General features: G+C 42.3%; 1 protein-coding gene across 2 annotated transcripts in view; it reads left to right on the forward strand.

Moving 5' to 3' along the window:
* LOC117449531 (SKI family transcriptional corepressor 1) overlaps positions 1–25,352 on the forward strand; it is an 85,632-nt gene that overhangs the window by 54,713 nt on the left and 5,567 nt on the right. The window contains exons 3-9 of one of the 2 annotated variants that reach the window (XM_034087262.2): positions 17,951–18,161; positions 19,623–19,677; positions 19,842–19,932; positions 20,042–20,502; positions 21,071–21,235; positions 22,084–22,242; positions 23,785–23,919. In XM_034087262.2, coding sequence (XP_033943153.1) covers positions 18,031–18,161; positions 19,623–19,677; positions 19,842–19,932; positions 20,042–20,502; positions 21,071–21,235; positions 22,084–22,242; positions 23,785–23,919 — 1,197 coding nt within the window. In that variant the 5' untranslated portion in view covers positions 17,951–18,030. The remainder of the gene's footprint in view (positions 1–17,950; positions 18,162–19,622; positions 19,678–19,841; positions 19,933–20,041; positions 20,503–21,070; positions 21,236–22,083; positions 22,243–23,784; positions 23,920–25,352) is intronic. The other variant, XM_034087263.2, reaches the window with a different exon arrangement.

Raw genomic sequence — 25,352 nt, forward strand, 5'->3', positions numbered from 1 at the left:
TCCTAGTTTCCCTTACATCCAATCACCCACACACAGAAACATGCTTTTCTCCTGAGGTGTGTTTTGGTGCTTTATTAGTGAGAGATTTACCAACATGCTACACTGTGTGTCTGTAAGCACACACACAAGTAAGTTTACAAGGTTAAAACCATACTCCTAGCATTTCTTTAAACTTTTAGAGAATTTGAAAACCTTCTCAAGGTCTCAGCATCAGGTTCAATGTGCTCCATTAAGGGAACACATTGTTCAGCCTCAGCTCATATGTAGTCTTAGTGCTCTTTGATGTATTGGCCTTCTTATGATGCTGTATACAAAATCCCTTCCTTAATATATTCATGTGTGACTTTATCATTTATCACTGTCACCTATGCCCTTATCTTTAAACGTTTATTTTCAGTATTTTATATTTTCACATCAAACAAGAGATTGTGTTGCGTTTTTGTAAAGAAAAGCAATATGTTTTGTTATAGGCTACCTACATTAGGAAGTACAGTCAAGTTGGGAAATGGGTTAAAATATATTTTGTGACAAGTGACAGACGGAATATTATTTCATCCAGATGGTTGGAGGTTTAGAGGATTCAGAAAATGCCAGAACAGTATGCTACTCTAGTTTAAAATCAAGTGCAGTAAAACTAAAAACATTCAGTGAGGAAAACATGCATAAACTGACCAGCACAAGTTCCCCTCACCGTTTGTATTGACATTTTAACTGACCTTTTTATGGCACACTGCTGATGGCTGTTGGACTGTTTCACTCGCTGTAAAAGCCCCAAAGCCACATTACAGCAGTGCACTCTGAATATCTATATGCTTAAATAAAAGAAGACTGTTTAGTTTTTCATTCTTAAAGTTTGTCTCTCTCTCTCTACTTGTGGGTGGAGAACTGTTCATACCAACAACAAGTCTAATCTGCGCAAACAGAGCGAATCATCTGGGTCCTATTAGCGGGGACGGGATGCGCTTCTGCTTTGTGTTTTATAGTCTTAGTTCGGCATACTTTTACATACAAATATTGCCTGCTCTTGCTCTCAGTAAGGGAAGAGTTACATAACCGCTTTCATACTGTGAGTGCAGCGACTTGCTGGCCACAAGTGTGTTTCGTCAGACTTTGCTTCTTTCTACTGAGCAAATTTAATATCTGATTTTGTCTAGACACAGAGTGGCAGTGTGTAGTACTCATAATGCAACTACAAGCCCTAGCATCAACTAGAAAACACAACTGAGTTCGTAAAGGGCCTCTTGCATCATACATGGAGATAACCGAGTGATGTGCAGCGGTTCGATTTCAGTATGAAAAAACGACTTGTTGTGATCAATCTGTCACACGAGTGCATTTGGCTGTGTGCATGTATTTATGTTTCTACACCTTTTTCATCCATCTGTCTGCATTTGCATATTTACAGTATGCAAATATTTGTATGTTTTGCTTTGAATAGCAACCCGGTTATAGTATCACCATGAATGTGTGTGCTACTATTCCTTGAATGTTTCTTTCTATGAGACACAGGCAACCAGTGTAAGCACTGTGAACAGTGGTAGGCGCGTTCAGCTTTGCAACAGTAGCTGTTTATTAATTCTTCTGACAGTCACACAGGTGTTAGTGATGGGAGATCAGCCTCTGCACTCAAAGATGGGGAGGACAGCGGGGCATTGGTGCTGACTGGTTTGTTATTTTTTCATTACCCGGCAGTTTGCCCTCAACTCAGCCTCAGAAGACCGTTTTCACCTGTTTCACCTCCTGAGGTTTGAGTTAGCTGCTACATTTGGTATCGGAACGGTTTTCTGTGAGCAGGATCACACTAATGCACGCATACATACACAGCAGCATCCTCTTCATGGTGAGCATGAATGAGTGAGACAGTAGGGACAGGGAAAGCCGGAGGAAGAATGAAGGGTGGAGTCGAGGGCTCTGGGGACCGTGGCAAGACAGATCCTATATTGATTGGTTTAGTAAGAGAATCCTCGGGCTTTTAGTGGTGCTGCTTAATAAGAATGGCTTGTGGAAAGAGAGATCACATCAGCTGAACTCCACTCCAGAGGCTGCCTTTTGGCTTTAAGAAATAGTACACAGCGAAATCAAAACATAAGCAAGAGCAGCTAATCTGTATAGACTTTGCTGGCACATTTATGAATGTGATATTTCTTTGCGCAAGCAGACGTTGGTTTGACATTTTCTCTGTGAGGTCAGAAATGTCGTCAAGTTTTCAAAAGTGAAATAAAGGTCACAAGCATTTGTTGCCATGAAAAGGTTTGTGCCAATTATCACAGGTGGCTGATAACAAAAACCAAAGCAGCCAAAACCATGCTTGCACCTTTAACACAAGGCACACAGCTGCATCACATATGTACTCCCCAGATGTTGCATTGTGTTTTGGTGCAGCATGGATGTTGTGGCTTTTTGCATTGACATTGTGTTTCTTTTGCAGCATGTACTATCTGTCTATCTTGGTGTTAACTCAAGAGCTTGGCTTCAGAGAAACTCTGAGCTATTTTAAGAGGCAGCAGATTGCGTTAAGCGAGGAAGTGAAGTGACACAACTGGGGTTGAGATTTCTCAGTGCTTCAGAACCTTGAAAACATCTTTATTTAGTTCTTCGCTCCCCCAGCACCTTGCACATAACTACCATCAGATAATGGGTAGCTACGGAAGCTGCGGCTTACATTACACAACCATATCATTTTTTAAACTTTTTATTGCACAATGACATTTGGTTTCTATTTCTATACCTATGTCTTTTGAATAATTGCCTCACAAAGCTACAGTATATTTCTGTCGTGAAATTTCAATATATGAGTTCATTACATTTGAAGAGTGTTAGCAGCTATAACTTTGAAGAATGTGGAACGTACGATGCTTTGTGTGTATATTGCTGCGAGAAGGGCTGGAACTATTTTGGGCTGTTTTTGATGATTTCATTTGATTATTTATGTATTCACCTCCACATGGAAGAAAGCTGCAGTCCCAAGTGGTCTCTTTCTTTTTCTATCTCACACACTTTCCTTCTCTTTCATGCAAACACAGACACAAATCCATATTTATTTAGCCATTTGTTACCATTTCGTAAACACACGTCATCCTTTTCAGCACTTTTAAACTGTATTTGACGGGATCGGTACACCTCCACTCTCCCTCTGTCAGCACTGAGCAGAAGCAATACGTTCCAATGTAATCTGACACGTTTGTGTGTGTGTGTGTGTGTGTGTGTGTGTGTGTGTGTGTGTGTGTGTGTGTGTGTGTGTGTGTGTGTGTGTGTGTGTGTGTGTGTGTGTGTGTGTGTGTGTGTGTGTGTGTGTGTGTGTGTGTGTGTGTGTGTGTGTTGATCATTGTGTTTGCATGTGTTGGACTTGTTTAATGAAAGCACCTGCTGAGTTGGTCCCCTTCACTCAGCCATCAGATCAATATCAAGCTGGGTCTGTCAGCGTGGTCGCTGTCATGGAGTCTTTGCTAACCCAATTATCTAAACCGTGCAGTAACTAATTAGCAGAACTCTGCACTATATTAACCCCGTTCACACTGCCACACACACACATCTCGCTGGCATCAAACATGCAAGGCCAGCAAGTCAAACACAGAGTGAAATCACTACTGATAGGATTAGCTTCTTCGACACTGAGAAGCAATGCCTGTAAAATGTGATTTCTGTCCCTTTTATGTATTTATGAAATTTAGAACAGTGTTGAAAAAACATTAAGTTACCTTTTAGGTATAACAAGGGTAGTAGCTAATAGTAATGTATTTCAAGTTAGCCTGCAATTTTTTTGTAACTCCGCAATCGGCAACTATTTTAATAAACATTTACTGGTTCTTGAAGAATAAATTATAAATGAAGTATATATCCTAACTCCTAAGACTTTGGACTTTTAGAAAACCAGGGATTGTGGGAAATATGTGAGGGAGTTTATCAAGAAATAATCTGGATTAATCAACAATTAAAATAATTGGTAGATGCAGCCTTTATCAGAAATCAGAAATCCTTTATTAGTCCCACGGTGGGGAAATGTGCAGTGTTACAGCAAAAGTTGAATAGCAGGTCAGAAAAAGACATGAAATAATACAAAATTAAAGCACACATTAGTAATAAAATAAAAATAAAGACAAATAGGTACACAACCTTAATCCAAGTATTAAGGCGTTTGTGCATGTATGATAAATACTTACATGGACTTATAGTTTAATATTAAATCTTTTTTTTAACAGTGAGATGTTGATATTAGCACCATCATTTATTTAGCTAGGTGTTTACACAATGGCATCTTGTTTTTATGAGTGGCGCCGAAGATAATGTTGATCCTGCCGCTAAGTGGAACTAATCATTTAAAACATTGGAGTTTTCCACCACTCACGCTTTGCTATTTAGGAAGCTAATGAGACTGAATAGCATGACATGGATAGTCAGTCAACCAATGAAAATAAGCCACACGTTAAACATGTGGCTTACCAGCCATGTAACATAACATAATGACAAACCTACTCTTACTAAGTTATGTATCTTTTTGTTAAACATCACGTATCATTTTCAGTGCAGCAGCATGTCATCTGACATTTCTACTGTGTCAGAGGTTGTGAGTAGTGTTATAGATGAGCAGGCGTAATAACTCTGGAGTGGAGGTGTAAGGTAGGTGGCCTTGGACAAGAAGTGTAAAGAAAGGCAGCATGACTCACTTAGAGAGGAGCCTGCATACTCCATTGAGAAGCAACCCACAGAGTTCTCCCTCCTGTCTCCTCTCCATCTGTGGTGCTGTGTAGGACAGTCAGAGAAAAAGAGAGTGATAAAGACGGCAAACATGCATGTAGTTTAACATTTCAGAATACACCTGGGGTAATGGGTTTTCCATAAGCCGCCATTGTTGATGCCGAACCTGGCTTTTAAGGCTGAATCAAATCGATGGCTTCTCTGTCTGAGGCTGGGAGGAGCAGGGCAGCCTCTCTCTGTCTGCACAGCCACGATAACACTGTTCAATGGGCGCTAACCACCTTTCAAATGGAAATGGTATATCCAGTGAAAATTAGACACAGTCATCCGGATGGTACTTAGCACTGGGTGGTGAATGGGAGATGGTAGCGTGACGGTTGAGGGGTGTGGCGCGCTTTGGCTTTGTTGTGTCTCAGCTTAGCTTGAGCGACCGGGGGTTCATGTTTTTTCAGGGTTCGCTGAAATGTTACACACCCAAACACACATTTACAGGAACTGTGTCGTCGCATATCAGGGCTTGTAAGATGGGATGCAAGCTTGCAAGCACAGAGTGACTCACCCAAAACCATGGGGGCGTGTGTTATAGACAGTATGGTAACTTACAGTATTCACTCATCACAGCGCCAGTTCGCTCTTTCTGTCTCTCCCTCTCTCCCCACATCTCCGCTTCCCACCTCTCTCTCTCTATTCCTCATCAGCTTGCTTGCAAACACATGCATGTACAGTACACACCAGACAAACTCAGGCTAACGGGAGGATTCATAAATTGCTGACATAGAAAGCAAATGCTGTGATCCGATTGAGTACTGGCTCTGTCCTGTAAAACCCCTGGGGAATGGTCTAAAATAAATCGCTCATAGATTCTGCCCGCCCTCAAGATTAAAGCGTGAATACATGAGTGTGTGTTTGATCTGTCAGAATGAGACAGCTAACTTTGTCTTTGTGTGTTGCTGCAAATGTACAACATGGACATACAGACTACAGTGTGTGTCGGTGTGAGAGTTACAGACTGTAAAGTTGATGAAAAGAGCCACTGGGCGAGTGTGCTGTGGTAAATGGTCTCATGAAAGTGTCGACCTGTGTAACTGCTCCAATTGGCTCTCCGGAGTCGTCCTCAGGGAAATAAGGGCAGCAGCACAGGCTGAGATAGGCTGCCGCTGACACAGAGTTATGAATCTGTCCTATATGTGTACATTCTCACTTGGTGTAAGTCAAAGATTGATGCCAGGAGATGCAACAAATGTGCAAAAAGTGCAGAATAAAAAAAAATGTGCATGTTACTTGGATTTTTCCTGTCTAAATAGTTTGTGTATGACGATTTGTCTTTGTTTACATGTACTATTTGGGCATATGTGGGCTATGTGTGCAGTGTGTTTGTTCAGGACCTCCCAGGACTCCATATGGTGTCAGGGGTGATAAATGTGCTCTAGGGGCAGCACTAAGCAGCTGTCGGTAGACTTACAACCGTACACACTGAGCCACAGCCTTTACTCTATACACTGTGTAAAGGTCTGTGGCTAAGTAGGCATCAACCCATACGTTACGTGGGTTTGAATTGACCGAGGTCACCACATCATTTGCATATTATCTATTTATCTCCTCTCCTGTACGTCTTCTCCTTCTGTACTTACTGTTGGAACAATGCTTGGCAACAGGGGATGAAGAAATGTGTGTGATATATGTGTGAGAATAACAACAAGTGCAATAACAGACTTGAAATGTTCAGCTTTAGTTTCGGACCGCAGGAGCAAGCTGCACAGGAAGCTTTAAAAATAACCTCTTTTTGCAGATGGGTTGAATGCCACAGTAGCTGAGTTTCAGTGTTGCTGGTAATTCAAAAAGTATTTTTCTTTGTAACTGTTTATTGAGCCGGAGAGGATTTGAAGGTGCACAGTTGGCTTAGAGAGAAGATAAGAGAACTAATTCCTTCCCTCTTCTCCCTCTGCTCTTTGATCCTCACCTCCCGCATCATATCTCTTTGATTGCCATGTTTATGACAGCTCCTTTTACCTTTTCTCCTCTTGCCTCTTTCTCTCTCATACTTTGTGGTGTGGCATGTCAGCAGTTCATCTTCTGCTGGAGGTCCTCGTGCACACACACACACACTCTGACACATAGACATGCAGGCGTGGCACACACACAACGAGCAAGACGAACAGCCCCCTTCCTTATTGAGGTAAAGTGAGTGCACCAGCATCTGCGATGAATAATTGAGTTATCTGGCACCGTGCAGAAATAGCAATCTCCCCACACAAGTGTGAAAACACCACTTGCCACCCGAGACCTGGGACCTGCCTCTGCCATGTGGGTCTACACGTGTATGTGTTTCTGTTTGCACTCACACTTGGCTTTTGTGTTTCTGCTTTAACACGGGGTGTCATCCTGAAGTAATCAGATGTTGGATCGAAGCCACAAATTAAGTTGATGCCAAAACACACTTAGAAACTGAGAAATCAAACTGTTTGTGAAATAATAATGATAAGTACACAAACTGAGTCCCCACTTTCACATCTTTATTTCAGTGAGTTGATATGTGATTGTGCTCTCTGCTGGCTGACATAAATGATTTGTGGGAGCATTTCAAATGTAGTTTATTAGAGACAGCAGTACAATCTATTCCAATACAATGCAGTAGGCAAATGTTCTACCTTAGTGCTTATAATGCACTTATTGACAGTGTTGGAGAAATGTTAAGTCAATGCCGTTATCCTTTTGAGATAATAGTTAGTAGGGATGCTGTAATGCAGGGTGCTAATATTTTGTCCATCTCCATTGACATATCATTTGATTGTGCAGGTGTACAGGGAAGCAGCGCAGCGTTATGTTATGGTACATTACCTTGAGATGTAAAAGAAACCAAGTATCCTTTAGAGCACATTTTTCTGCAAATCTGTACTGTATCCTCAATGCTAAATAGTTTTTTTTTTTTAAATGGTCGATGCAAGGAGTGAGACCTATTTTTAACAGCCTTGTATGATTGTGATGACAGCACCTCTGGAGATTATCATAGCTTCGTAAATCCTCATAACCAGAGTTATTGGTGGAGCTTTAGCATTCTGTCTGTCTCGGTAAAGACTGACCTGATGTAAATCAGCTACGAAGCCTGGCATATACTCTCCATGTGAGCGACTCCCAGGAGCCATCTGAAGCAATCTGAATGGTGACACCGCAAAGCTGGGGGAGCAGAATCACAGCAAACTGACAAATAAGGCCAAATCTGACAGTCGAATCCTCAGAGCAGCTCCACAGTTTGACAGATCCTTCAGCAGAGGAGCGTCAGCCAACGCCCTTCACAGCAGCACCGTTCATTAATGCTATTTCATAACAGTAGGAATGATCACATAGCGCCAAGGCCGCATGAAATAATGAACACACATGTCGGATATGACTCAGATTATTTTAAAGTATGAGTGTTAACATTGATATAGTGTGGTAGTCAGTTCTCTGTGCATTTGGCTTTGGGGGTAGACGCAACCAGCTGTTGGGTGTAAAAGCTCCGTTATGGGGAGACGGCAGCAGATTAACGGCAATCCTACTGATCCAGCCCACACATTCCCCCTCCCCACACCCTTTCCCCCTCATAACACACACATCCATCTTGGTGAAGAGGCAGCGCTATGAGTGACTTATTTATCTTCTGTTAGTCTGGGATGTTAAAAAAGATCTGGTTTGTATGTGTGACAGCCTTCTGCCATAATAGGTAACGAACCTGGAAAGAGTGTGCGGGGGGGGGGGCTGAACGTGTGGGGTAAAATCTGGGGCAGGCTGTGCTCCCTGTGGTCGACTGGGAGGGAATGATCCTGACATTATCAAGCCAGTTAAGGCAGTAAAAGATGATGACAGAGGGGGCTATGAAGAAAAATGGAAGTTCCAAGTACCATTGAGCAGTTATCAAATGTACGCATAATGTTTCACGGTGTGCTGGCACCATACGCTGGCACTGACATTTATACTGCAACGTATGATTTAGTGACAGTGCGCGGTTCAGGTCAGGCTATAAGAAAGGAGCTCCAGGCCCGTGATCTTTGCTCTCTCTGTGTTTTCGACAGGGTTAATAGTCTTTAGTGTGGACATCGCCATTAATCTGCTTTGCGTAAATGAAACAGACAGAGATGTATAGGGAGAGTTCTCCCTGGATTATTTGAAATCCTGTTTCAATGTTTCACTACATTGCATCTAAGAGATTGAGCCATTCCTGCTCCCGCTTTTCTTGCGTCTATCTCACTCATTCTTTTGTTCTGGTGTTTTCCTCTCCTTCTCCTCTCTCTTTCTCTTTTCTGACATTTTAGCTGTGACTTATTTTTCTCTAGTTGCCTGTCTCTCTCTCTCCCTTTTCCCCTTGTTGGTGCTAGCAGGGGGATTGGGAGGGTTCCTCCAAATTGGCACACAGATGAATAATGCATCTAAAGCAAAAGCAGAGAGCTGGGGTTGGATGTATCTGTCTGTCAGGCGCTTTCTCTGTATTAGAGTTATGTAGGGAGTTAGGCTGATACTTCAGAGGGGAAAAACTACGTTTGTTGCTCTTTACCCAGATTCCCATTTACTCTTCCTTCTCTCATAAACTATTTTATTGTCAGTAAATGTGCCTTGTGGCCATGCATGCAACTTGCAAAACCGATACATGCTGTGAAATATTCTTGGAATGTAGTCTTTCTTGACAAGGAAGCTAGCTGTTTTTGATACAACACACATATATAATGCATATGTGATTTCATTTGATTCTGTTGCTGTATGCATGAGTTTGAGGCTGTGTATGTATTTTTCCCTATTCCCAGACTGCAGTGTTAAAAAGCAAACTGCACTCGTGAGCATAAGCTCACAGCAGCACCATCATTAAAGTAATGAGCAGGAAGTTAGCACTGAAGTCAACCAGAGAGAGAGAGAGAGAGAGAGAGAGAGAAAGAAAGAAAGAAAGAAAGAAAGAAAGAAAGAAAGAAAGAAAGGGAAAGAGAAAGAGAAAGAGAAAGAGAGAGAGAGAGAGATCCTCAATCCCATAATAATACATCTTAAATCCTGAATGTTGCTTCCGACTCATTCTGGTTAATTAAGTTGAGTCAAGTGAGAGGAAAATGGGGTCTTGCCTTGCCTCAGTGTGTAGGATCAGCACTAAACTCTATCTGCGGCTTAAGTCTCTCAGTGGTACTGTCCTCCGTGCACTCGCGAAGCACAGATGGAACAAAATGTATCCATTCTATTTCTTATATTTTTATTAGCTTGACCCACACAGCCTCTCTACACACGGAAACTCTCACACACACCTCCCTTTGGTGGTACATTTACATACAAACCAAGGGTAAATACTTCCATTTAGCAGTGGGCTTCAGGGTATGTACACTAGCATTTAGCCCACATTTATGTTCGATGTTATTTGCTTTGCACATCCTGTACTCAGCAGCACACACACACAGACCCAGAACTCAGAGAAACAAAGAAATGTGTTGAGCAACCTTTGGGATTTTCTTTGTTGTTTTATGGTGGAAAGATTTCGCCATGTGACACAGGATGAGGCAAACGAGTGAAATGTCAAAATCCTCTGTTACTCTTAAAATAAAACAACATCCAGGCTGCCATTTGAGAACATCATAGACACACTATTGGGCGTGGAAGGGATAAAACAAACACTCCGTTATACCCGACAGCAACCAGAGTGCAACTGCCAACTGTCCTCTGCTGAGGATAGTAGAGAGTGGATTTGACTATTGTTTATGCATTTAACATTTTAAGATTTCTTTCCCCTCCCCCTCGAGTTAAAGGATATAAATGAGGCAGGCACGACAAAAATAGCACAATCATCACGTAGCAGGTGCAAGTGCAATCATATATAATAAACAGCCTATCATTTATTCATTAAGCAATTACATAATATGTTTTGAGTATGCAGTACAAAGGAAAATTCACCAAATTGTAATGTAAAGTAAATGTCACTAATTGAAATTTTCTTGGGCAAGATTCTGAACTGCAAGTTTTTAAAAATGGTTACAAATGTATCGTCACATTTCTTAGCTCCATTCATTTGCTTAAAGAGTTGAGAGCGGTAGTCTTTGTCAAACGTTAATCAAATTGGGTAAAAGTCGCACATTTGTTTTGGACTGTTTTCAACAGGATCAGCACACTTGGTGCTCTTGTTAGTATTTACACTAGCAGCACCTTGTGTGTGGGATCAACTTAAAATAGATGTCCACATTCATGTTAATGAGGGAACCGAGTGAGTTCAACAGATAAATAAATGTTATCTTCATAATTTTTTGTTTTGGACAGCAATAGAAAATCTATTTTAGGTCTAGCTTATATTTTATATAGCAACAACTAAGTGGCTACGATCCCGATTATCTCTCTCTTTACCCGTTTATAAATGAACTTGTTATGTACTTACAACGTGTCTCTTAATACTCTCACTCATTAAGAACAGGATGTTGCCAGAAGCTTTGACCAGACTCCAAATGATACTTGTTCTTGCTTATAAGATTAGAGCGTTAGTCCAGGACAAATAGCTCAGCAGGTTAAATCCACTGGATTTCTTATCAGGCTGCTCGTAGCAGGTCACTTTGGGATAGGCACTAAATTGCGAACAGAATTTCTAAGTGGCGATATAAGGTCTTCGTCCTCAGTGGGTGTGAAGCTTAGAGATAGGATCCTGATGGCAGAAATGTCAGAGGGTTAAGCTGCAACCCTCCCTTCCACTGTCTCTCAGCCTCCCTCTCTCTCTCCCTTTTTTCTTCTCCGTCTCCTCCATCACTCCATGTTGTTATGCACAGTGCAGCGGTGTCCCGCGGGGCCGAAGATTGCCATGGACATGATGTGATTCTCGTCTCTCAGATGTAATGTGCTGTAGTCCGTGCCTCTGATGAACTTGCCCTAGCGATGTTTAGAAAGACATGCTGTCCTCTGCGCTCCCCTCTTTCTCTCTATCCTCGCTATTTATTTCGGCCCATCTCAGATTATGTGGGCATGGATGCCTGATCTTCAGATAGCGTGATAGATTGATTTGGAGGCGGGGCATTTAGAGGACTGCTGCATTACAGGTTGATATCGAGTTGGCATGGTGCTGAAGAGGTGATGAAATGGAACTAATTCATATTATCCAATAACGGATTTTTAGGTTGTGTAAAGCCTCTGAAGTCGCGTGTGCGTATTTTATTTTATTCATTTATAAAGCAAGAGTAGTGCCTTACACTTCCTCACACATCTTCATATCTGGAGGGTTTACTCTACAGCTGCCCTTGATAATAATCACTTAGTTGGATTTGTCCTAATGTGATGACAGAGACTGAAAGCTGCGCTCAGGAAGATGACAGGAACATATCGGCCTTGTGAATCTCTAGCTACAATTAGGAAAATTGCTTGGACGCCGGCTTTGTTAATCCAATGTGGGGAGGAAAAATAAGCTTTTCGGGGGAGAGTCTTTATGTGATAAGTGCTGGCAGCTTTGGGTGGGAGAAACAGGGACGTGACCAGCGGAGTGTAAAGCTGAGTTGGAAGTTTGCTGTTCACAGGTGAGGAGGGGCACAAGTTAATTAGGGTCATTTAAATAGTTTAGTGTAATGCACATGTTTGTTTCATTTCATTTCATTTAATCGTTTATTTGAAGGGACATTGCACATTGATGAACGTTTTTAACAATTAATGCTTCAAAATGTAAATATGCCGGATTTTTGCTTTTAGCTCATTTCCATCCGTAGTCCCTCACATACAACATTTAAGAACATGACATTTATAAACATAGCAAAAATAAATACATGATATGCAGAAAGAGCAAGAGCAGCATATACAAGCATTAAGCACATGGCAGTACAATGTAGCAGCTACGACATATAAAGTGCAGGAGAAGATAAAAGAGCTACATAAAGTGCAAGAGGAGATACCCCTGTGTTAAAGTGCATTTAGCGGTGATTGCACGTCTGTTTGTTTCTCAACCATTCTTTAAGTTGACCTTTAAAACGGAAATGTTGTTCAGCCAGTGTTGAACCTTGTCCAAAGCATTAGAGAGACAAGATGAGATCATGTCAGTGTTCCCATGTACAAAGATGGCCACGTCATCGGCATACATTTGCACATTCAACTCAGGACATACATTGGGCAAGTTTGGGGGAAAACCTCAAGCTAAAATACTGTCTCAGCACATGTATGCAGAATTAAAGCCTCTGGTAGTGACACCTGAAAACAAGACGTTAGCAAACTAAGATTAGAAGATAAGAAACTACTAAACGTAATCCTCAACATTTTTACCAAAGGTGTGTACATTCGTGAAATAATATAAATATGGTTCAGAGGAGCTGGTTTTGGGTGGATATTTAATGAATTGATCCCTCTACTGTATTTTACTCATATACAGTCAATGATTTTACTACATGGATCGATAATATCTAACTCAAAATCACCCAAATAATTTTGTGACTTGCTGGCAGAGCCATGATGCCGATAGTTTCACTTTTATATGCTGAGGTTTTGAGATACCCATCTCTGACACTAATACAAAGGAGATGAATGAAAGCTAATTTGCTGCCCAAGGTTTTGATGGAAACAGAACAGAAACAAAGTCCTCTCTGTGAGAAGTTTTCATAGGGAGTATTTCATGGGTTGTAGTTCCAATTAAAACTGCTGTAAGTCAGCGACTAGGGCTTTTGTTCAAAAGAATTTTCCATTTTCTAAATTCTTTAGCACAAAAGTTATTGCAGGAAATCTTACACGACCTTGGGTCCCCTGAAAGGTGCTAAATAAATGTCAATTATTATTATTAATACACAGGTTTCCTCAAACGAGCACGATCATTACTGGAATTTGTAGGTTAATATTGATAAAGATAATTTGAGTTAAAGGGTATATATTTTATTTTAAATATAATCTTGCTCTGAGTTTGGAAGTACATCAAATTGCCATGGGATTGAAAGAAGGGCAGATTTGCCCCTTCAATATTCTGACAACTGTCCCGTTGAACTTTGATACTGAAATAAACATAATGATCAGGCAAATTCTGGAGACGCATCGTTTTTCTATATTCTATTATCAGTGATTTCCATTATAACCTTTTATTTGTTATGAACAGCTGGTATAATGATCCTCAGAAAGCGTGACAACTGAATCTAAAAACATATATATATGTTGTTGCATCCAATACCTGCTCCAGTGGTCATAATATTGTGGGTAAATGTAATCGGGCCTTAATATGAAGTTCACAGTTACACTTTCTCTAACTGATAGATGCAAACATTATGATCTAAACCTAGCAGGGAATGAGCATCTCATGCTGTGAGAGGTATTGTGTTGTAGGTTGGGGAGTCTACATATACCGTATTACACTGTTTATTTGAAGGGATTCTCATAACAACACTGAAGCACCTTTACCTTAAGCTTATTGAAATGTTTCCTCTTACAGTCGATACTAATATGTTTTTTACATCCATATGCTTCAGTGCGGTAACAACCATACACTTCATATTCCCCGAAAAGATTTCTATAATTTGAGATCACTACAGGGAATCACCTAAGAAATGCTGAGGTTAACTTTAATATACTTTATATACCCTCAGCCTCATAAAAGCTTCCCAGTTGACGCTCTCTCCAGCATTGGGCTCTGTTGTTATTGCAGCCGCTTCTATTCTCTCGTTCTGCTCTCTCAGTAAAAGCTGTCGGACACAGAAAGCTGAACCCACATGTCTTGTCTACGCAAAGCATTAACAATTTATTACAACTTATGATGTCATTCTAAATGTAACTGTAAATCTAAATGTCATCTCTGAAATCAGGTTATTTTTAAACCTTGAGAAATGACCCACTTTTGTTCATTCATTGTCGAAGCATTGTCTAAAAACCAGCTTCTGGGTTATTAATGACTCATTTGAATATCTAATTCAACAGAAGACACGTTAAAAACACTGTAAAATGCTGTCCTTGGCACACGTTATCAGGGTCGTCGTGAAAATGTTACAAGAAACCCATGACACGCTTTTGGTCAGAAGATGGTTTTGTGAATGATACACCCTAAGAGGAAATGTGAATCAACGATGCAAAACCTGATACAATTTTAATGTGGACGGATCTGATATCTGAGCTCCTGACCAAATAAGAATGCTATCCCTGAGGGGATATTGTTGGAGGGGGGGGGGGGGGGCGATGGAGTGGGTGGGATGTAGGATAGAGGGATGGGATTGAATTAATCCAAAATGTTGTGCAACCTGAATTGTTTTCAAGGATATATGGATTTATGAAAACTAAGCTGACATTTTAAAACAAGCATTACTAAGAGTAGAAACTGATTGTCTTTTGTTGAGCATATATTGCATAATGAAGAGACTGTAGAGCTTGTACATAAAGCTTAAATAAATTGATGGTTTGACTTTTTATTTCAAAGGGATTGTGCAATGTTAAGAGTTAGATTTGCAACATACCAGGTAGCATTTGATGCTGCTGTGCATGTGTCTCGTTCTGTGTGTGTGTGTATGTGTGTGTGTGTGTGTGTGTGTGTGTGTGTGTGTGTGTGTGTGTGTGTGTGTGTGTGTGTGTGTGTGTGTGTGTGTGTGTGTGTGTGCGTGTGCGCGCGTGTGTGTGCGTGTGTGTGTGTGTGTGTGTGTGTGTGTGTGTGTGTGTGTGTGTGTGTGTGTGTGTGTGATCTCAGAGGAAACCTCCACCCTGTGGTTGCGCTGCACTGCTGCATCCTGCTCGCTGCTCGCTGCTCTGCCATCTCTTCTGCTAGCATCCGCCCCTCAACGCGTCTCAGCAGCTCTCAGTTTGACCTCATTATTGCCATCATTACCATCGGCATTAGTATCTGCACCCTTCTTCATCATCATCATCATCATCATCATCATCATCATCATCATCATCATCATCATCATCATCATCATTGCTGGCATCTTTATGATATTCATCACCCGGCAGCAGGCGTCCACCGGGCTATCACCATCCCCGTCATCATTCTCAATATGCTGTTATTACCATTGTCATCATTTCACTCATGATGTCTCTGAGAGGAAGACAGATGCTGAAATAAACACCCTAACTGTGTCGTTGTCGAGCGTGCTGCAGGGGCGTTGTGCGCGTCGTGCACACACTGCCTCTCCTCCTCAAGAGGCTTGTTCTCCACTTGTGAGCTTCACATTCTGTTAAGTCTGCTGCGAGGCATGTGCGCCAATTCTGCATTGTGTGCGCTGGCAGTCCAGAAGCCCTGTCTGTGTTTCTCCTCTGAATATTTCAGAAGTGGGCTGACAGGCAGGAACAGACCGCTGATGGTGACCTCCTTCTCATCGCGCCTCTCCCCCCTTCCCTCTGTTCCCCCCTTCTCTGCGCTCATTGCGCAGGCTTCCCCGTTATTTCTCTCACTGTCTTCGTCTCATCACTCTCTTTTCTCTTTTCCCTCCCCCACTGCTTAATACACCCTCCCCTCTTCGTTCCTCCTTCATGATGTAAGTGTGCTCCCCTCTTTCTCTGTCTCCCCCTCGGTTTCTTGCATCTTGTCCCACCTGTCTGTCCTTTCATCCCACTCGTTTGCTCCTGTGTCTCATTGCTTCTCTTTTCCCCCTTCCCTTTCATTCACCCTCTCCATCTCCTTTCTCCTCTCTCCACGGTGTTGCACCCTGCCTGCCCGTCTATTCCATAAAGGGCTGTCTGAGGCCTCTGCTCTGCTAATTCATTCGCCGTGCATCGCCTCACATATCTGCAGGGTCAGGCAGACAGACAGAGAGAGGGAGAGGAGGAGGAGGAGGAGGAGGAGGAGGAGGAGGAGGAGGAGGAGGAGGAGGAGGAGGAGGAGGAGGAGGAGGAGGAGGAGGAGGAGGAGGAGGAGGAGGAGGAGGAGGAGGAGGAGGAGGAGGAGGAGGAGGAGAGAGGGACCAAGAAAAGAGGACATAGAGAGAAAACATATGGAGTTTTATCTCCAAGAAACAGAAAGCTAGAGCCAGATCCTGTGGTGGTATGTTCCAGAATCTCTCTCACTCACAATATATACAGTAGCTTGCCATGACCTCCTTCTGCTCGCTGCTTGCTTTGTCATTTGGATCCCTGATGTTCAGCTCCTCTCTAATCTAATACTTAAACCACATTGCTGCCATTGTCTTGTTTATAAAGGAATGCGCAGCATATGTAAGTTCCTACGGGAAATGTGCAGAGCAGTGAGGTTTTGACTCTCCTTAATTCCATATGTCCTGTGCTGATAGGTCGGAACATGTATGTTCCTCAAACTGAACAAATTATGTGTTTAAGTAATAATAATAATAATGAATTTTATTTATATAGCGGTTTTCACAACTCAAAGACGCTTTACAGTATGAGGGAGGGTAGACAAATAAGGACAGGCAAACAAGTAAGTATAGTAAAATAAAAAAATAAAAGTGACATTATGGAAGCTATACTTCACGAGCCAGTTGCACCGGGTCTTTCTAAGTTTAAACACAGTGCTTTTTTGTGAAAATGTACCACTTTATGTATATACCTGCAGCTGTGTACTTTACACACAAGTGGTCTGACATGTCACTTTCAGAAATAAAGCAAAAAGGCGTATTTTTCCAAAACTATTCCTTTTAAATCTAACGCGCAGTATTCTCTGAGAACAAGTCAAAAAATATGTCCAAACAAATCCAATAGTGCAGGAATATGATATACACTGAGTGTGTGAGGAGTGGATGGTTGTAGATGGTTTATTTGCCCTTGTGTGTCAGCGAGGTAGAAGTATTTAGGGTATAAGTGAGGGGAAAGTGCTAATTCTTCGTAGTGCAGCATACTGTAAAAGATAGACATGTTATTGAGTGTTTGAGCCACATTTATTGAAGAGAAAACATAACTGTGCTGTCACTAACTGAAGTGTAGCAGCACTAGATCTAGTCCTTCCGACAGCAAGACACTTCTCTGGGGAGCTCAGCTGGTTTTTCCTGTTTAACTAACACTAGAATCTCTCCTGCTAGTCAAATGAATGTTACGGTATCATTTGATATTTTTTTAACACCAAAAATAAGCAGTGTGATGAAACCTTTCTTTTGGCACGTTCATACTGGCTGCCTTGTAAGGTGTCCTATTTCCTGTGCATCTTAGTGAGTCAAAAATAGAAACTGATATGTCAGAAAGAGACGGTGACAAAAAGCCAGAGGCACACCAAACACACACACACACACACACACACACACACACACACACACACACACACACACACACACACACACACACACACATCTCTCTCTGCAGCATTTCTTCAGGTTGTTCTTATCTCACATGTCACTCATATGTTGTGTCTTTTTCTTCCTTTCTTTCTCAACCCTTGTCTCTGCAGGTTTTCCTGAGCAGACAGTCTGTGTGGCGGATTTTGAGTTTGATCGGAAGTGAGTGAGTAAGCGAGAGGGAGTGGGTGTCATGGAGGACAAAGGAGATGGAGTTTTCCCAAACACTACCTACCAAAACTTGCTGCTCCTGGGAGCCATCGCGGCGGCGTCCGCCTTTGTGGTCACCATCCTTATTGTCCTTGTCTGCGTTGGCTGCCAAAGGTAAGAGGGCTGTCACACTACTTTAAAAAAAGTAGAGGGCTCACTGAAAAAGAAGAAGAGAGTGTTATTATCTCTGCTGCCAGCTTTATGTGCCCTCCCAGATCACTCTCATCATCCACTCCTTCTTTTATGTGCCTCTACTACTTCTGAACTCTTCTCCTCCCTTCTTTCTCTTCCCTCCATCCGCCCTCTCTGCCTCTTTTATCCCCTGCTCTGAGCTGAGTGGCAGTAATGAATGTTAATTGCTGCGAGTGTCAGATCAGATGAAATGATGTTTACAGGACACTGAGGAGGCAGAGGCCAGAGTCAGAGCAGCCTCACATCACCCCTCTAAAGCAGAGTCCTCAGCAGGCAAAAGCAAAGGAGCACCCCGCGGTTTAGTGAGGATCAGACTCCGAGCCAGGCGAGAGCAATAGAACATCCAGTGATGTTTTTCAGAACCCTCGGGGACCAATCATACGCTGCACTGTGGCTTTGTTGCTATGGGATACACAGATAAGGATGTAGAGAAATGTCAGTCCGGCTCATGTCATGGACATAAAAGCACACTATTGATAAGATCTAAAGAAGGAAGTAAATGCCACCAGAAGGATATACGTCATGTTAAGAGGCTTAATCAGTTTAAGAATAACTTTGTCAGGTACAAATAAAGGGTAGACCTACTATTGATTTTCTGCTATTGATTTAAAAAATCCCCCTTAGGATCACAGATATTGAGCAAGATATTAGTCAAAAACTTCTTTATACATCTTTATCTGTTCATGGCACTTTTATCTTAACACCTCTCCTGTTTCATGAGATTATGAACATCTATAAGAGGAGCCTTTCCCATGGGCCCCATCTGTTTGTGTGAAAAGGAGTGACTTTCAGCTCACTTGGGGAAACTAAAGCTAGCTGTAGTGACAAGAACTTAAACAACTGACCATGCACCGTCATATGTTCAGTTATATTTTGAGAAAAGTGTATAAATCGAAGATGTTTCTATAATTGCTGCCCCTAGCACCATAATGCTACATATGCAGCACGAGGAACTCATGTGTTGAGAAGAAGAACAGTTGTCACATTCACACCTTCACCCAGGAGCTTTTGTCTTCATCTCGTCACTCTCTCACCATATCAACAGGTTCCCATAGCTACTGCCACCTCCAGGGATCCACGATGCTGCGTTAAACTACTCCGGATACTTTGTTGCACAGGATTAATACCACAGGATAGTAAAGGGAAACTACAAAATAATATTTATGAGTCTTCTTGGTCTTATCATGAAAAGAAACATCCTCCGCATTGGCAAAACCCTGAGTCATGCTCCACTCTCTGTTTGACTGGGCTCTTGATATAAACCAAGGACTTTTATGCCCCGACCAAAGTTAGATGCTGATAGTATCTTTCTGTTCTGAGTGTGTATGTTCTCTCTCTGTCCACCGGCTCCTGTTGACCTTCCTCCCTTTGATGTTGTGACAGAAAAAGCAAGAGCAAGCACCCCCCAGCCGGAGAGAAAGGGACATCTGTAAATATGGTGAGACATGCTTTCATTTTACTCCCTCTTTCCCTCCTCCCTGTCTCCATATCTACCCTGTCGCAATCTCCTTCTGCACTATTCATGCCGACTTTTTCCCTAAATAGCTGGTTGAAAAAATAGATGCACCTTATGTATTACTAACGTGTTCATATGTGTGACAGCAGGGTTCCCTTCGACACCCAAAACTGACCTCCATGAGCAAATCTGACACCAGGCTGCATGAGATCAATCGCTTTCCCTGCAATGGAAACTGTAAGTGATGAGTGACCGTTAGTGACAAGATATTATACAACCATGACACTATCTCAGTGCTTCCCTCTCATCCGCCATCTTCCTCCTCTTCCTCCTCCTCTCTGTGCAGCTGTTGGCAAGAGCCGTCCAGCCAGCATGGACCTCCTGCTGCTCCACAGTCGGCGCTCGCAGAACGACCTAAGACCCTCCCATGGGCGCCAGCTTCCCCAGATCCCCACCAGTCCCACGGGATCTGGTCAGGGGGGAGGAGGGGAAACGGGAGGAGATGGGGGAGGTGGCGCAGGTGGCGCAGGTGGAGGAGGAGGAGTAGGAGTAGGAGTAGTAGTAGGAGGGGAGACTCGAGACCACACCTACACTGAGGTGGGCATCCGCAACAACCCCACCCCCACCCCCACCCACTGCCTGGATGACGGGCTGTATGAAAGCGTAGGTGTCCGGGAAGGTGACACAGGCCCCAAGGTCCCCTCCGCCCCGCCGCCCTCCTCAAGCAGCACTCCGGCTACAATCAGAGCGGCCCAAAGCCCCCCCGCTCAGGCTAACGGAGCTTGCAATGGGAACGGTCATGTGAATGTACGTACATACACACAGATCCTGTATCATGAGTTGAATGTGAAAATGTGAAGTGCCTCACACCCAGTGATTCATATTTATTAGACAGAAAATGAACTCCAAGGGTAAATATATGGTCATTACTTCACAAGTCTAACCCAAGCTAACCTGTTGCCTGCAGAAAAGCATAGTAATAGCAGCAATATTTTAGATTTTAGTCTGACGGCTATAACAGTTATTTCTTTGTTTGCCTGTGGATGGCATGCATCATCAACGTGTGTGTGTGTGCGTGTGTGTGTGTGTGTGTGTGTGTGTGTGTGTGTGTGTGTGTGTGTGTGTGTGTGTGTGTGTGTGTGTGTGTGTGTGTGTGTGTGTGTGTGTGTGTGTGTGTGTGTGTGTGTGTGTGTGTGTGTGTGTGTGTGTGTGTGTGTGTGTGTGTGTGTGTGTGTGTGTGTGTGTGTGTGTGTGTGGCTCTTAAGTGTTCGAGCTGCAGCTGCTGTGTGTTTTGCATCGTCACACATATTTGTGAGAAACTGACATCTCTGGTAAGCTTATAACTCGTGTGTTTCTTTGTCTTTTTTTCCTACAGGGTGGCAGAGGGAACGGCAGAGGTAATGGTGTCATTAACGGGACGTTGGCAGGAAGAGGTAATGGTGGGAATGGGGTCAACAGGTCCCCTCTGTCTTCTGTCAACTCTCTCGCCATCCAAGATCAAACTGCAGCAGAGTACGCTTCCATACGGAAGTTCAGAAAGGTAACATTGACTTCAATTTTTATTAAATCGTATTTTCTGTTAAATTAGTAGTGGTGGTGGCGCCCTTAATGGAAGTTTTATTTTTCTCAGACTTAAATCAACTCATGGATTCCTTGCGATGTGTTGTATGGCTGTAGACGTCAACGATACTGTAGGATACCAACAAGAAGTGTATTGTGTACTAAAACAAAACACAGATGTTGCTGTACTGTATATGTAGGCTGTAACATGACACCGTCAAACAAAAATCGAAAGATAACATCACCTGATTCAGTGAAATTGAAAGTTGGGTCATTGGATTTGATGGAATTGATCTGGTATGCTGATATGCATGATAAGTGATGTTATCAAATCAAGCATTTAGCGCTAATAAAGTAGTGTTTGTGTGAAATGAATCAGTCACACAAACTTTATTATGTGGAACTACTTGAGCAGGTCTCCCTTGAAAAAGAGATCAATGATCTCAATGGGATTTATCTGTATAAATAAAGGTTTGAAATGAAATGAAATGAGTCTGAAGAAGAGCTGTGTACTCTGATTGATATGATCAACTGTGGCTGAAAATATAAGTATTGCAACACCATGTTGAGTGGTAGAGAATGGTAGAATGGTGGAAGCAGCAAGAAAGAAATAAGTTGTCATCTTAAGAAGAACTGTGCATCATAACAGACAGCGGTTTATATTTACATTTTGGAGACAGATATCAAAAATAAACAAAAGTTGCTTGATATGAACTTAAAATGTTACATTTTTGATTTGTTGAACTACTTTTACATGTATGATACAGGGCTTTTAGCTGTATTCTATAACTGAAAGTGATGTTTCCACTGGTGACTCAATACTTCAAGGTCGACAAGACAAACAGGAAGGAAAATAACGGTGCTGACAGCCATTCAGACCAATCGAGTGTGAGTGATTCACCCTCTACAGCTCCTCCTCCACTTCATCGCAGTCAGGAGTTTCCGCGCAAAGCACTGGAGCCGTTTCACCTGCAAACCTTCCCGAAGGTACAGGAATCATCGGATCAATATGTTCTGTACAAAGCTTCATGCATCAAATCCCCTAACAAGTCACCTTACCAAACTGTAACTCAGTATGGTTACCACCAGAGGGCACTGTCTGCAAACAAACAACTCTTTATATTCCAATTTACAGAACCTGATGGCTTATCTTTGCTTTTATCACACATGTATACATTACAATGATCGAGTATAGTCATTGTATGTGTCATCATATTTTCAGTTTTTCAAAACAAAATAACCCCAAATAAAATAAAATAGGTTAAATAGAATTTCACAAACATAAACCAACCTTAATATCTTGTTTTTAAGATGTTGTCTCCGATTATAGTTTCCTACATGCATAATGGAGTTGTGTGTGCCAGCTGGATGTGTTTGTAAACAGTTTAGGGCAGTTCTGAGAGGGAAATAAAGGGACAATGATCGGATGGTGATCAGCCTTTCCTGTGGGTTTGTTGGCACAAATATCCAGTTTGTATGTATGTGTGTATTGCTGTGCAGTGTGTGTGTGTGTGTGTGTGTGTGTGTGTGTGTGTGTGTGTGTGTGTGTGTGTGTGTGTGTGTGTGTGTGTGTGTGTGTGTGTGTGTGTGTGTGTGTGTGTGTGTGTGTGTGTGTGTGTGTGTGTGTGTGTGTGTGTGTGTGTGTGTGTGTGTGTGTGTGTGTGTGTGTGTGTGTGTGTGTGTGTGTGAGTGTGTGTTTGGCAGAGCATAAAACAGGTGACTTTGTCTTTCCGTTTAGTGATTTTAGGAGCTTGATAAAGTTGTTTAAACAGTTTTTACTTGGCTGTGGATGTCTGCCCAGTTGTTGACCTTTTTATCTTTGCTTGCTAAATCCTTGACGGTGTGTGAGTGTGCATGTATGTGCATGTTTGTGCGTATGTGTTTATACCGCCCATTCGCCTCTTTGCAGTGTGCTTTGCAGCACAGTATTAGAGTGCCAGAGTAAAGAGTGGAAGGATGGATTATGTAAGAGCTTGGCAGACTGCCAAAAATCCTCTGTGTGTGTGCGTCTGTGTGTGTGTGTGTTGAATCTATCAGAAAGTCTATCTAGAAACGGCTAACAGGTAGCCAGCAGCCAGTGTGGGAATAAATAATGTTCACATGTTGAAGCCATTTGCTGTGCCCCTACTTCTATTACTCAGCCTCACTGCACAGGGGGAGCTAATCAAAGTTTAATATTCCTCTGTCACATGTGCACACACTACTATTATTTCTAATTGGTTTCTAATTGTTTTGTTAACACCAGAAGTGATGAAAAAGTAACGAGAGCAGTTCATGTACACCTTATTTTTTTAAGTATGTTATGGTAATATGCAAATACAATACTGGGGTTTAATAAACTGTTACTTTTTCACACACACACCCCATTTCACTAATGCTGTGCAACATGGTCATTATGTACCTATAACCACAGACACTCAGTCAGACACACCACAACTTCTCAAACATGTAAAAACATGTTTTGAAAATTGCTGCACTGTGTCAGTTGAATTCACTCACCTGCCCTCTTCAATTGATTTTGCTTACCAGGAGCCAGTGTTCATGGGCAATGGGGAGCAGTACATCTGGAAGCCTCCAGAGGAAGATGATATCATCACCTTGCACCCTCCTCCACTCCGCGCAGAGAGTGTACAGGGGCACCCATCACCCCCCACTGCAAAGGAGGTACTATGAGTGTGTGTGTGTGTGTGTGTGTGTGTGTGTGTGTGTGTGTGTGTGTGTGTGTGTGTGTGTGTGTGTGTGTGTGTGTGTGTGTGTGTGTGTGTGTGTGTGTGTGTGTGTGTGTGTGTGTGTGTGTGTGTGTGTGTGTGTGTGTGTGTGTGTGTGTGTGCGTGTGTGTGTGTGTGTGTGTGTGTGTGTGTGTGTGTGTGTGTGTGTGTGTGTGTGACTACAGACAGACAGATAGATAGGCAGCTCTCTGATTTGTGACTGCTGTGTTTACTGACGGGGCGCCCTTTTGATTGGGCACGCCGTCATAACACCGCCACCTTGTGACCTGCCTGTCATGCAAAGTTTCTGCTTACGGCCAGAGCTAACGTTACATGGACCCAGCCTTCCCAACCGCCTGCCTGAACCCTGACCCAAATCTCCAAGCCCCCACCATCTATATGTGTCCAACTCACAACTCACCAGACGCATTGGACATCACCGGCTGAAAATGTAATGAAGTGTCACTTTGTATTTATAGGGATGTTTGTTATAGGTTAACTGTCTTGCCTCGTCAGCGTATGCAGACAGAATGTGATCTTGGATGCGGGTTACAAACTGACCTATATATATTTATGCACATTTAGGTAAATATGTATGCTAGAGTCTGTTTGGTGTTGAGAGAGGGGGAAGTCTGCACCCCCCAGTCATCTCACATAACTACTGGACACAATACAACCTACAACCTACTTTATTGCTATTTAACTATATTTTATTACGGTGTAAAAGATGTTTTGTTTTATATTAGATTTCTTGTTTTTTATATTTTATCTATGCACCATGACATCAAGTCAAATTTCTAGTAGGCTATGTGCGAACCTACCAGGCAATAAACCTGTTTCTGATTCTGAAAGAGATTTAAGGCATGCCAGGGTGAAGCTATTCTGAGTAGATGGAGGTGTGTCCCCAAAATAGTCCACTGTCTAATATTAGTCCATGTTTAATTTAGCTTCCCTTTTTATTATCATCTTTATCAGCTCACCGAAGGCTTACTTCCATGTCAATAACTTTGTTGGTAGTAGTTTTAGGATTAATAAACCAGAGAATTAATGTATTGTTCACAGGATCTATTAGAACATAATCTACAGGAGAAGGAAATTATGTTTAGCTGTATTTACTCCGGAAACCATGTAAGAGTTTAGTAAAGCAGCAGTTGTAATCTGTTGCTAAATTTCTTGTCTAAGCCAGTGTTGAGGCAAAGCGTTTGGAGCTGTATGTGGAGATTAAGGGGTTAAATCCCTGCTGTTTGGCTCATGAGTTCAACTCTTCTGCAAATTAGACGGGCACACAAAGCAGCTGGCCTGCATTCTGCAATCTCTTTCTTTATCAGTGTTTTTTATTTTCCAAACTTTTCTCTCTCTTAGCCGCTGTGTTCTTCCATTTGTACGTTT

Source organism: Pseudochaenichthys georgianus, chromosome 7 (assembly GCF_902827115.2).
Source record: "Pseudochaenichthys georgianus chromosome 7, fPseGeo1.2, whole genome shotgun sequence".
Lineage (NCBI taxonomy): Eukaryota > Metazoa > Chordata > Actinopteri > Perciformes > Channichthyidae > Pseudochaenichthys > Pseudochaenichthys georgianus.